Source organism: Diabrotica virgifera, chromosome 1 (genome assembly GCF_917563875.1).
Source record: "Diabrotica virgifera virgifera chromosome 1, PGI_DIABVI_V3a".
Lineage (NCBI taxonomy): Eukaryota > Metazoa > Arthropoda > Insecta > Coleoptera > Chrysomelidae > Diabrotica > Diabrotica virgifera.
This window is the reverse complement of record NC_065443.1, coordinates 210876462-210890016: the sequence shown is the minus strand read 5'-3', so window position 1 is coordinate 210890016 and position 13555 is coordinate 210876462. Positions and strand designations below refer to the sequence as shown.

Genomic DNA, 13555 nt, shown 5'->3' with positions numbered 1-13555 from the left:
CTACTCTATTTTAGTTGTCAATAGGCGTATACAATCGTTCCTTCTACTCTTCTCTTTTTTACACAGTCCTTAATGTCCCACTTTGCACCTCCGCTCCGTCGTAAACCTGTACTTCTAGTCCTGTCCCATGGTTTCTTATCATCAATTTTCATCTCTGCTGTTTCTAGCATCCTTTTTGTTCTCTCAGGTTGTATTTCTGTCGCGTATGTAATTATCAGTCTAATAACTGTTTTGTAAGTTCTGACACGGTTAATGAATGAATTAAAGAGGGTTAGAACAAATTGTATCGTGAGCACTGGAGACAACTGAGGGGAGAACTATATTCAACAGTGAACAGTACAGACAGTGTGATAATAATTATTTTATTATGAATGCTTTTATTAACCATTAAAACGTATGGAATATCACACAATAAAGAGAATACTATTAAAAACAAATAAAAACTAGCATACTAATTTTAGATCTGTTTTCTACTTAGTCATTAAAATTTGATGGTGATTATGCCTGTCATAAAACGAGACTAATAATATTAGATTCTACTTAATTGTATTCAACATACCTTTTTTAATGTTAACGTTTTATCAACAATATATTTATAACTACATCACAAAAAACCCATATTACTCACGGAAATTCTCAATGCTGTTTTATTTCGTTGAAGAAAGATAAAAAAGGAGGTTCTAACCGCTTAAATTATGTAGCTTATCTTTAAATAAATATTTTTTAGTTTCCAGGTTAATGTTTTAGTCTAGGCGCCAGAGGGGTCACCGTGTCATATTCAATTCTGATGGACAAACTCAACGGTTTCTTATGGATTTTTGGCTGCTGATTACGAATTTCGAGTGGGGATTTCGATCCGAGTGGTCAAAAAATTCTTATAAACAATTTAATTGTTTATAAATTGTTTATAAGGCTCTGGCTCATAAACTAAAAGATATAAAAAAAATGTTTCAAACAAAAATTTGTTCCTTAATAAAAAACGAAGAAAAAACCGTTTACTAAACTTAAATCGAACAATTAGAACTCAAGATATTGTAAAATTAGTGCACAATGCAAATTGCAAAATAAGTATTTTTCGAAGCTTTATCGATCGCAACTCAGCTTCTGCGCATGAAAATAAGTCTTAGAAGGTGTCGTTTTAAAGCTTAATTAACAGGCTTCCAAACAAAGTTTGTTAAATTACTTGATCTTCATTTGTTTTAAAGTTATACCCGTTTGAAGTTACAATTTTCTTAAACATATTGTACATTCATTTGTTTATAAGGGTTTCAAGCAAATTTGAGCTATAAACATTTATACTTTAGTGAACAATAATGATAGAAAAACTCAAAAGGAACAATTTAAGGTTACGAAAATGTTCATAAGTTTATTTTTGGCCAAGATGTCGATATTTTAATGGCGCGCGCTATGAGGCGCAAGATCGGCTCACCGCGTAAAGGTTCACGCGCTAACTGCTCGATGCAAATTATAATTTCTATGTATACATACGTTATCTTCATTTTTCATTTTTGAAGATCCTAATAAAATTTTATCATATAATTCTTATAATTAAATCATCATACTGTACCTCGTATCACCTTTCATTCTATTTACATTGTCTTCTATTTTTTGCACTAAATGAGAAAAAAACATTAAAAACTAATATTTCAGAAGTATAACTAAAAAGTAAGTTGATATTATTTATTAATACTATTTTTACAAACATTTTTTTCATGCATCTGCAAATCTGCATAGAGATATACAGGGAATATCAGCTTTTTTACATCTGCATAAGTTCTTAGCGAAATTTTAACAGTTACATGGTGGTACAAGTCTGTTCTTGTAGGCAGTAAAACTAAAACTTTTTGAGGCTTCAGAGTCTAATTATCTATATGATATCCATATAAAGTGGATCTAGTTCTTTGCAGCATCATCAAGGCCCGTCAATTGTGTGTATGCCGCCACATCATAAATGCTCGTTTTATATGCAATAATGATGCTGCAAAATAACTCGATCCATTTTTATATGGATATCACATATTGGCTCATTTTCATGCGTAGAAGCCGAGTTACGATCGATAAAGCGTCGAAGAATACACACTTACTTGACTGTGAGCCAATCTTGCGCCTCATACCGCGCCATTAAAATATCGACATCTTAACCAAAAATAAACTTACGAACATTTTCGTAAGCTCAAATTGTTCCTTTTGAGTTGTTTTATCATCATTGTTAATTAAAGTATAAATGTTTATAGCTCAAGTTTGCTTGAAACCTTTATAAACAAATTAATGTACATTTTTTTTAAGAAAATTATAACTTCAAACGGGTATAACTTTAAAACAAATGAAGATCAAATAATTTAACAAACTTTGTTTGGAAGCCTCTTAATTAAGCTTTAAAAGGACACCTTATAAGGCTCATTTGCATGCGCAGAAGCCGAGTTACGATCGGTAAAGCTTCGAAAAATACTTATTTTGCAATTTGCAATTTGCATTGTGCACTAATTTTACAATATCTTGAGTTCTAATTGTCGGATTTAAGTTTAGTAAACGGTTGTTTCCTCGTTTTTTATTAGGGGTTAAATTTTATTTGAAACATTTTTTTATCTCTTTTAGTTTATGAGCCAGAGCCTTATAAACAATTTATAAACAATTAAATTGTTTATAACAATTTTTTGACCACTCGGATCGAAATCCCCCCTCGAAGTTCGTAATCAGCAGCCCAAAATCCATAAGAAACCGTTGAGTTTGTCCATCAGAATTGAAAATGACACGGTGACCTCTATTTGGCGCCTAGACTATTTATTGTTATTCTAGTTCTAAAAGATAACACATATTTTCTTTTCAATGCATAGTTTTTGATAATACAATAAATAAATTCTGCAAATCTTTTCTGGTGCCATGTCTAATTTAAGTATAAGGACCCTTTCAGACTAAGACACTGGTGTCAGACACTCAGGACACTCAAATATCCAGGTAGCTGACTACTTTTTTAGTTATTGTAGACCTATAGGAAGAAAACCTACCTGTTTCCTGCCTAGAGTTCGCGTCCGTTTTTTAATTATTAACAATTTAGTGCAAAAAAGGCGAGTTATTCGATTTTTTTGCACCTCGTTCAAAAGCTAATCAGTTGACATAAAATTACAAAATTTAGTTTTTTAGAACATTGGAAAAGCTTCCAAATGCCGATTTTTGAAATTTAACAAGTTAATTTGTTGCTTCGCCAACTGCAAAATACGTCAAAATCGTTATTTGTTAATATATTTTACTAAAACTAACTTAGAATTTTAGTGTTTCACCCAAAGTTGGGCATTGGGATACTTAACAAACCCTCAAAGTTTGAGACCGATCCATTAATTGGTTTAAAAGTTATTCTATTTGTTTATCCAGGAGACCTTTATTTTGCAATAACATTATTATTTTGAAATAACAGACAGAAAATAACTAATATAGGGCAATTCTGGGTATGTCAAATGAAAGTAGAAGAGTGATAGTATCAAAATGTAATAACAAAAGATAAAAAAATTAATTAATATAGGTAGTCAAAAATCCTAATGCCAAATTTTTGATATTTTGTTGTTTATAAACTTTAAAAATATTGTCCGTAGAAACAATCTTTTTATATAAGTACTCGAAAAGCTAGTACTTTAACATGAATTTTTAAATAAAAAAAAAATTAGCCTGGGTTCATTTGGGACAAAATTAGCCATGTGTTTTTTTTTAATTCACAGCTGATTTGTTTATTATAGTTAAGGAATCTCATTGATGCCATTTTAAAGAATGGGATTTTTATTTTTTGTTAAAAAATTTGCACAAACATTGTACTTTTACAGCACCCTCTACGAATTTTCAAAAATGTAGTTCAAATGGTTATTAAGGGAACCTACAAATCCACCGAGTTCAAATACCGAAAAAGCAATTTCAAACTAATACAATTTTCTGTATCTCCGGATCAACTCAATGGATTTTGATCTTTCTTTTTCTAATTTGTATGTAATTTTTACGTACATTACAAATATGCCATTTGTTTATAAATTTATTAATTAATAAACAGTAATTTGTTTAAACAATTCTTGAAAAATAATTTTTTCCAAAAATTTATTTTTTAAATTATAGTATTACTACTGATTATAGAAAAAGTTCAAGGACACTTTAATAAATAAATTATTTTATTAGATAATTATTTATTGGAAAATAATTTATTTATTAAAGTATTCCTTAACTTTTTCTATGACTAGTAATGACAGCATGATTAAAACATGGATTTTTGGGAAAAAATTAATTTTTTCAAAAATTGTTTAAACAAATTAGACTGTTTATTTATTAATAAATGTCTAGACAAATTGCACATTTATAATGTACACAAAAATTACATACAATTAACTAAAAAAAAGAAAGATCAAAATCCATTGAGTAGATCCCGAGATATAGAAAATGATAATAGTTTTAAGTTGCCTTTTTTAGTTTTTGAACTCGTGCATTTGTCAGCTCCCAGCTCCCCCTTCACTTTCCACGACAAGTCACCATTTGAACTAAATTTTTAAAAATTCGTGTAAAATACCAGCTTTTCGAATATGTAAAATGATTTTTTCTACGGACAATATTTTTAAAGTTATTCTAAATGTTTATAAACTACAAAATTTCAAAAATTTGGCATTAGGATTTTTGACTATATTAAATAATTTTTTTAATACATTTTTAATACAAGTATTTAAATACGTTTCAACATCGGTATTTGTATTTATGATACTTTCCCTTTACTAAAATTTGTGATTTTTTATATCTAATTGTTTTATTAAGTCAATCATAGCCACAGTTATAGGTATTACCTACAAATCACTATTTATAGTAATTAATAACTTTTCAGTTTCATTTTTAAATACATCTACAAAAAAGGTACTACATACATATTTGATTCATTCATGCCTTACAATGTGAATTTTTAAAGTGGTTAAGGGTAATACATAGTGTGGCCAACTCCAATTCAGTTGAATTCGGGACAAGGCTCAAAAAATACCAGAAATCCGGGACTTTTCAATGAAAATCGTACTAGTTTTTTTTGTTAGTTTTTGAATCGTCTTTTCAGGAGACGATAATGAAAAAAAAAAAAGAAACAAAAAAAACTCAAACATTAAGTTTGAGTTTTCGTAGAACTGTAATGTCACAATATAAAATCTATGCGTTTTGGATGTGGTATTATGATTACACTCTACAAATTGTTGACTTTTTTTGATCCCACCAATTCAATTTGATGTGAATTCTTCTTAATGTGATTAGATGTGCAGACGATATAGTAACTCTGTCAGATAATATCGAAGGTCTCCAAATTCTGCTTGATCGTATTCACGGGGTAGGAGAGAAACTGGGCATTAAAATATATTCAAACAAAACCAAATTTTTAGTGTTTAGTCGTGACCCAGATCCCGATGCAAAGCTTCAATTAAACGGAGTCCAAGTTGGATGCTAAAAGTATCGATCATGAACAGCATTGAAGCATTGGAAATGTGGATTCATAGACGGATGCTAAAGATACCCTGGACAGCAAGAAAAACTAATGAAGAAGTACTAAGGAAGGTAAACAAAGGTAGAGAACTGCTAAAGACTGTTAAACATCGAAAAATGTCTTATCTGGGACAGATAGTGAGGGGAAGTCGATATAAAATATTACAACTGATCGTTAAAGGAAAAATAGAGGGCCGTAGAGGTGTAGGAAGACAACAAGTTTCTTGGTTAAAAAACATTCGTGAATGGACTCAGATATCAAATGTAGGACAATTATTCCATATTGCAGAAGATTGAGCAATGGTGATCGCCAACGTCGGATAATTCTGATATGGCACGTGAAGAAGAAGTGAATTCTTAGAAGAATAACGTATTCAAAATAGAATTTTACCGAAACGTTGAAAATTCGGATGGCCCGGAAGCCTTGTCCGGGACGCCGGGACACGACTTCGTAATTCGGGCCATGTCCCGGATTTTTCGGACCAGTTGGTCACACTATTAATACAGCAAAACTTTATTATTTCTATGCCCATTTCGCCGATTCAAGTTCATATAGGCAACTCAAATTACACGGCACAAAGTAGTGGGTCAGGATTTAGAATTATTAAGTATAGTAACGGGTTTCTTAAAGGTTACAGGGTGCCGATGAAAGTTAAAAGATTTAAAGGTAAAAGTCAAACACTACTAACACTAGACGTTGACACTGATTCTGCGATTTATTTATATTTCGATGTAATTAAGAGATCAATTGTTTTACCTAGTTAAAAAGGATTTTCGATTGATTCACAGCTTCTGTGAAATTAAACGATGTGTTAACATACATATATTGTGAAATATATACAACGGTATTTCTAGTGTTTGAGGTTTTGTTTCAATGCATATTTAGCCGTCATCGTCATTCTGATTCACCGAAATACCACAAATCAGAACTGTTTATGGCAAGATCGTTTAGTGCAATATTTCATTGATAGCTTTAATTAACATATTATTATGCGTTTTAAAAATAGCCGCTGCATTAAAATAGCAATGCAAAAATTTACAAATGTTGAAATTAAAATGGTTGTATGTTGTATATTTATATTCTGCTTTTAGTCGCGGCATGTCATGTAATGTTGCAAATTATGTATAATCTTCTAAAGTTTCACGTGTAAAAAAACAGTTTGATTCAATGTAAAACAAGCTGCTATTTAAATATTTTCGAGTAATTTAAATATTTTCTATTAAATACTTCAGTCAAATAATTCTTGAGATAAAGTTACAGCGGTTACATTTCCACTGCTAATGTGGAAAGGAAGGTGACCCCACGAGATCATTTCGTCTTCTTACACAGGGTGTCCCGAAAAGATTGGTCATAAATTAAACCACAGATTCTGGGGTCAAAAATAGGTTGATTGAACCTCACTTACCTATATACAATAGTGCACACAAAAAAAGTTACAGCCCTTTGAAGTTACAAAATGAAAATTAAATTTATTTTCATATATCAAAAACTCACAGAGATTTTTCATTGAAAATCGACATGTGGCATTCTTATGGTAGCAGCATGTTAAATAAAAATTAAAGTGAAATTTGTGTACCCCATAAACAATTTATGGGGATTTTGTTGCCTTAAACCCCCCAAACTTTTGTGTACGTTCCAATTTAATTATTAGTGTGGCACTATTAGTTAAACACACTGTTTTTAAAACATTTTTGCCTTTTAGGACTTTTTCGATAAGCCAGTGTTTATCGAGATATTTTGAATATTTAACGAATCCACCACATATTTGTATATAAGTACGATTATAGAGACCTGTTAATTATCTGAAAATGTATTTATAATTTACATTTTTAGGTATATTTTGAAAAAGAAGCCACATCTCGATAAAAGGTGACTTATCAAAAAAAGACTAATGCCTGGTTGCACCAACAGATCTTAAGCTCCAGCTTAGCTAAGCTCTACTTATAGGTAGGGCTTCCTTGAGTATCACTTAAGTTGCACCATAATTTTAGATTCTTACCTTATTATCAAATATATATATTATTATATTATGGTATTCTTATTGTAATATATTATAATTATATCATATTAATTCTTATGATATTCTCGACTTAAGCTTAAGATCTGTTGGTGCAACCGGGCATCAAAGGCAAAAAAGTTCTAAAAACACTGTGTTTAACTCATGGTACCACAAGAATAGTTTAATTGGAACGTACACATACATTTGGGGGTTTAAAGGAACAAAACCCCCATAAAATTTTTATGTAAATATATTAAAAAGAAGCCGCATCTCGATAAAAACTAGCTTATCGAAAAAATACTAAGAGGCAAAAAAGTTTAAAAACGTTGTGTTTAACTAATGGTACCACAATAATGAATTAATTGGAATGTACACAAAAGTTTGGGGGGTTTAAAGGAACAAACCCCCCATAAAATTTTTATGGGGTGGACAAATTTCACTATAATTTTGTTTTAAGATGGTACTGCCATAATAATGATACATGTTCATTTTCAATTAAAAATATTTAATAGTTTTCTATATATTGAAAAAAATCGATTTTCAGTTTGTAACTTCAAAGGGCTGTAACTTTTTTTACGAGCCCATTTGTACTAAGTTAAGTAAGGTTCAATCGAACTATTTTTGACTCCAAAATGTGTGGTATAATTTATGACCAATCTTTTCGGGACACCCTGTATATTTCCGTCTTCTATCGAACGTTGGATATTAACATGACATGATTCTTTGTTTGGTTTTTTAGAGCATTGTTTAGTTGGTTGTAAAACGTCTCCAGCTCTTGCTTATCCCTCTATCGGCTGTATTAATTTTGATAATTACAATTATGTATTAAAATATCGTAAAACTAAGTAATGCTCTCTTAACTTTGTTGTCCGAGAGAATGCCTACACCATACAAATGAGATGGATCTTCGTTACTAGTGTATAACAGGATTCCATTTTTCGTTGTGCATATTCCAGTCCCTTGTCATCGCATCTCGTTGATTCCTAATATATTTTTTGCAGCCGTTCTATTTCCAAAATTACATTGTCCAGTTTTTTTGTTGCAAACATACTTCTTACATTTCATGTCCCGACTCCTATGTTCCATTTAGTTCTACTCTTTTAGTTGTAGTTTTTTTTCATGGGGTTGGGGTATTTTACGGAAAGGCCCCGCAGTAGCGAGATTGCCTTTTCTTGCCTGATCTTGGCTTCCGAATTCTATGATAAGTAATATTTTTCCTTTGTTAACTATCCATGTTGATTTTCTACTAGGGATGTCCTCTTGAAGAAAGCAAGATAGAAAAAGCAAGTGGAGTATGACAAGGTGACTCTATCATCGTCATTATTTAATGTCGCAATAGAAGGAACAATAAGAGCTACAGAAATAAAGGGTACAATTATAACATCGACGTCGCAACTTGTGGCGTATGCTGACGACATAGCATTAATTAGCAGAAACCTGAACAGTTTAAAGGAAGAATTTACGAAGTTATGCAAGGAAGCATCCAAAAGGGGTTTAGAAATAAATCAAAACAAAACAAAATACCTAATATGCTCAAGAAAAAATCCAGTTAATGTACAAGTTTAAATATTGGTGAATATGAGTTTGAAAAGGTAGAACACTTTAAATATCTTGGAGTCTCAGTTAATGGAACTAATGATAGAAGCATCGTAATCAGTGAAAGAATCCAGGCGGAAACAGAGCCTACTGAAACTACAATAACTTCCTCAAAGATAAGAAGCTTACTCAGAATACTAAACTGAAATTTTACAAAGCAGCAATTAGACCAGTAATCACATATGGTGCTGAAGTAATGTGTCTGACCCAGACAGACGAAGAAAGATTGAGGATCCTAGAGAGGAAAATAATTCGGAGGATAGCAGGCCCACTAAACTTAGGTAATAATGAATTTAGAAAACTCATTAACCACGAAGTAAGAGAACTTCTGAAAGAAGACATCGTCAGATTTATCAAGGCACATATACTCAGATGGATGGGATATATAGAAAGGAGAAATCCAGAAACCGCCATCAAGAAAATTTCCAAATGGAGACCTGTATCAGGCAGACCACGAGGAAGACCCAAAACTAGATGGGAGAACCAGATAGTGGAGGACCTTAAGAAGATGGTAGTCAGAGAATGGGTAACCATAAGCGAAAACAGGAACGAATGGAGGAAAATTGTAGAAGATGCCAAGTCACACAACCAATTGTAAAACCAAAATGTTAATGCGGATTGATTCACCGCGACAAACGAATCGGAAGAGCCCAAAGAGAGCGGCAATCACTCCGCTAGGAGTGTGGATGCCATGATGATGATATCCTCTTAAACCTTTAATGCAGTGGTTTCCCTTTGCCTTCTGCATCCTTATACCTTTGACCACAATTTGACTCATCCTTCTTTAGGACCAACTCATGACCCTAGGAGAAATTGTATATCAGACCTTTTGATTATATATCAGCCCTAAAACCAGAACGCTGCCATCTATGCCTTTCACACCCTTGCCTGGATGCCCTTGTAAACTTCATCCGCGACCCTGGGCAAGAGACCTTTAGCAAGTACTAGTTTTCCGGGTCAGGAAACACCTAGATCGCCCTAGTGAAAACAAATATGGTGTTCTTAGCCTTTTAACTTGCATTGTTCAACATAGGTCTCTCGCAACTCCTTCCATCGATCGCTATCCTGCCTCGAGGAACATGCCATCGTGTAACATTTTTTTAATGTCATCTACCCATCTCATTTGTGGTCTTCCTCTTGGTTGTCTACCTTAGTAGGTCTCCAATATTGTATTGTGGTGTTCCAACGTTGGTCCTTTTCTCTAGAAATGTGGCCTGCGAAGCTCAACAAGCACAACAACGTGGCAATTTTGTTGTGATATCCTCTTTGTGACTTTTGCTTTTGATCTTACCCAATCGTTCCTCTTTTTATCTGACAGTTGTATACCTAGCATTGCCCTTTCTATTGTGGCTGGTTTATTCATATTTGCATTGGTTAGTGTCCAGGTTTGACATTCGTATGTCGTCATGATAGGAAGGTGCACTGGTTAAACACTTTGCTCGAGGTATTTTGCGGTTTAAGTATCCAACTAGGTATCCAAACAAATATGGTAAAATAGGAAAATAGACCAGGACGATGTAAACTGTGACTGTGAGGAAATACAAAATACGAAACATCTCACATGCAAAAACTGTGTACCCTTGAAGATTTGTGTAGTGATACGTAGCCCGGTATTGGTCCGAAATTCTATAAATAAGATGTGCAAATACGATAAAAATATTGCAATAAGTTTAAGCATTATCAACTCGAGCCCTGACTTCTTAGATGTGTCACTAAAGGACATACAGACTTTGTTAAAAAGGCTGGGCTGAAAGGATAACTTTAACCTAGAGATGAGCAATTCATAGGTCAAATGGAAGAGTGGTTAAATGCCCGCTCATATTGAACCTAACCTAACTTAACTTCTCTATTGACGAATAAACTCATCTCCCTATATCTATAATAGGGTATATTTATTTCTTCATCGGTTTTCCAATCCCTACAATCTCACTGGCAATAAGTTCCTATAAACTATTGTAGTTTGTAGATATTTTGACTTTCTTTTCTCACTTATTTTTTATTCTATACATCATCAATATAAATAGGAGTGCTCTCTTTATGTTAAATATTAAAGATTTATTTTTGTTTATTTCCACTTTGTCGGGACTCAGCTATTGTATGACTTGTGCTATTGTTGTAATATGTACTTTTTTATCTTTTGAGACATTTCCAAATCTTCCATTTTTGACCACATTAATTCCCTATCTATATAATCAATGCATGATTATAAAGCACTAAAAGTTATTTAGTCAATTGACTTTTAATGTATTTTATTAAGTATTGATTAATTGATTATTTTCTACGAGTATAAGCAACAAAATTGCACTCTCAATGGATTTTCACAGTGATCGATTTTGAATATAGGCGAGTTAGATCATATGTAGATTTTCGTTGTAAGAAAGCGTGATATGGCCAATATGTTTATGACACCCTGTATAGTTCTTCTTCTTTGTGTGCCGTGCTTGTTTTCAAGCGTTGGCTATCGTCGTATTAACAAGCTGATGAAATGTTTCTCAGTCGGCAGCTATATGAAACAATTCCTCGACCGTTTGACCTGTCCATTGTCTAATGTTACACAGATACGCAGCCAGGACAGTTGTTTTCTTCCAACCGCGTGTTTTCCTTCGATTTTGCCCTGAATGATCAATCGGAGTAAACGATATTTAAGTCCTCTCATTATATGACCGAAGTAATGAACCTTTCTCATTTTTATGAAGTTGATCAATTCTCGCTCTTTTTGCATGGTCTCCAGCACACGTCCGTTGGGTTTGTGTGCTGTCCATTATATTCTGAGCATCAGACGGTAACACCTCAACTCGAACGCTTCTAATTTGTTGAGATTCTTCACTTTTGTTGTCCAAGTTTCACATCCATAGAACTAAACAGACCAAACGTAGCACTTCAATTCTTCAATACTCTTAGACGTGTGGTCAATGCAAGACTTCTGCACAATACAGAACGCCAGCTAATAAAGCTTTTTCGTGTAAGTTCTATTCTGATCGAAATTTCCTCATCACTTTCAACCCTGCAGTGAATCCAGCTACCCAGATATCTAAAGTGTTCCACCCTTTCCAGGATTTTGTTATCTAATTTTAGTACTGAGTCTTTGATATTAATTTTTCCGACCACCATCCAGTTTGTTTTCTTTGCGTTGATTGTTAAGCCCTTTGCAATGCAGTCGTTGTTTACAGCGTTCAACAGGGTTTGAAGGTCTTCCAGACTCTCTGCCGTTATGGCGGTGTCATCTGCGTATCTGATGTTATTAATGATTTCACCACCGATTTTAACACATTCGCGACGATTATTTAACGCTTCATCAAAAATTGGTTCGGTGTAGGTATTGAACAATGTCGGTGACATAACACATCCCTGTCTGACACCACGCTTAATGGAACTTTAGCTGAAACTTCTTGGTCCAACCTAATACCAGCGGTCTGATTGTAATAAAGATTTTTGAGTATGTTAGTAGGTATAGTTAGTTCGATTTAAAAACATCTAAAAAATAAATAGTAACATGTATGCGTTCAGCTACTCTATTATTTTGTTACTTATTAATAAAGTGAGCATACAACGATCCATTAAAAATGTACTCAAATGAATGTAAGTTAATGAACTTAAATAAACATACGTACCCTCTCGTTTTGTATGGCTTTTGGATGGTCCCGAAGCGTTTTGGGCTCGTCTTCTGTTCAAAATAGGACTAGAATAAATGAGATGCCTTAAGGACCATCTGCCGGGAAACCTCTTTTTACGTTGGCCGGCAACGCAAGGCGTTACATCATTTTCGATTGAACCTCGCATGATTTCTCTCTAAGTTGGAATTTTTCTTTGTGTATGTGTCAGTATGGTTTCACAAAGCACATGTTGTACGTATCAACTATCTGCAACAAAAGAAAACATGATTTTAGAAATTATTGTTATCAAAGATGACATAAAGATGATATAAAATAAATAAATACACCAAATGATGAAAAGGTTGCAGTATGGTTTCACAAAGCACATGTTGTACGTATCAACTATCTGCAACAAAAGAAAACATGATTTTAGAAATTATTGTTATCAAAGATGACATAAAGATGATATAAAATAAATAAATACACCAAATGATGAAAAGGTTGCAGGTGTGAGTCCATGATGTATATATAGTATATGAAAAAAGAAGAAAAAGAAGAAGAAAAAAATAAAATGTAAGCCTGGAAACTGGTCGCCTTCTTTAACAACTATTAATAATAAAGATTGTGAGTATTGACCTTTTTCCATATACTATAAGTATAAATAAACCAAAGTAAAATAAAAAAGGAATATATGGTACATTTTGATTCCTCTTACTAAAAATACCAAACAATTTTACAGTGGGGATGACCGTTACGTGATAAGGTGATTATTCGATGTTTACCCTTCTGTGGAATCTTAAGCGCAGCCAAAGTCCGAAAACTGAAATAAAAATGTGTACCATTTTTATTCGGTTGCAATGCGAAGGCAAACCAATCTTACTTTTT

The 13555-nt window shown here is 32.9% G+C and overlaps 1 protein-coding gene across 4 annotated transcripts in view; it reads right to left on the bottom strand.

Annotated features, from left to right (window-relative positions):
* The window catches only part of LOC114346117 (E3 ubiquitin-protein ligase RNF19A-like), a 500767-nt gene that overhangs the window by 174578 nt on the left and 312634 nt on the right, over positions 1 to 13555 (bottom strand). For all 4 annotated transcript variants that reach the window (XM_028296926.2, XM_028296914.2, XM_028296920.2 and 1 more), the window contains one exon: positions 12689 to 12937. In XM_028296926.2, coding sequence (XP_028152727.1) covers positions 12689 to 12857 — 169 coding nt within the window. In that variant the 5' untranslated portion in view covers positions 12858 to 12937. The remainder of the gene's footprint in view (positions 1 to 12688; positions 12938 to 13555) is intronic.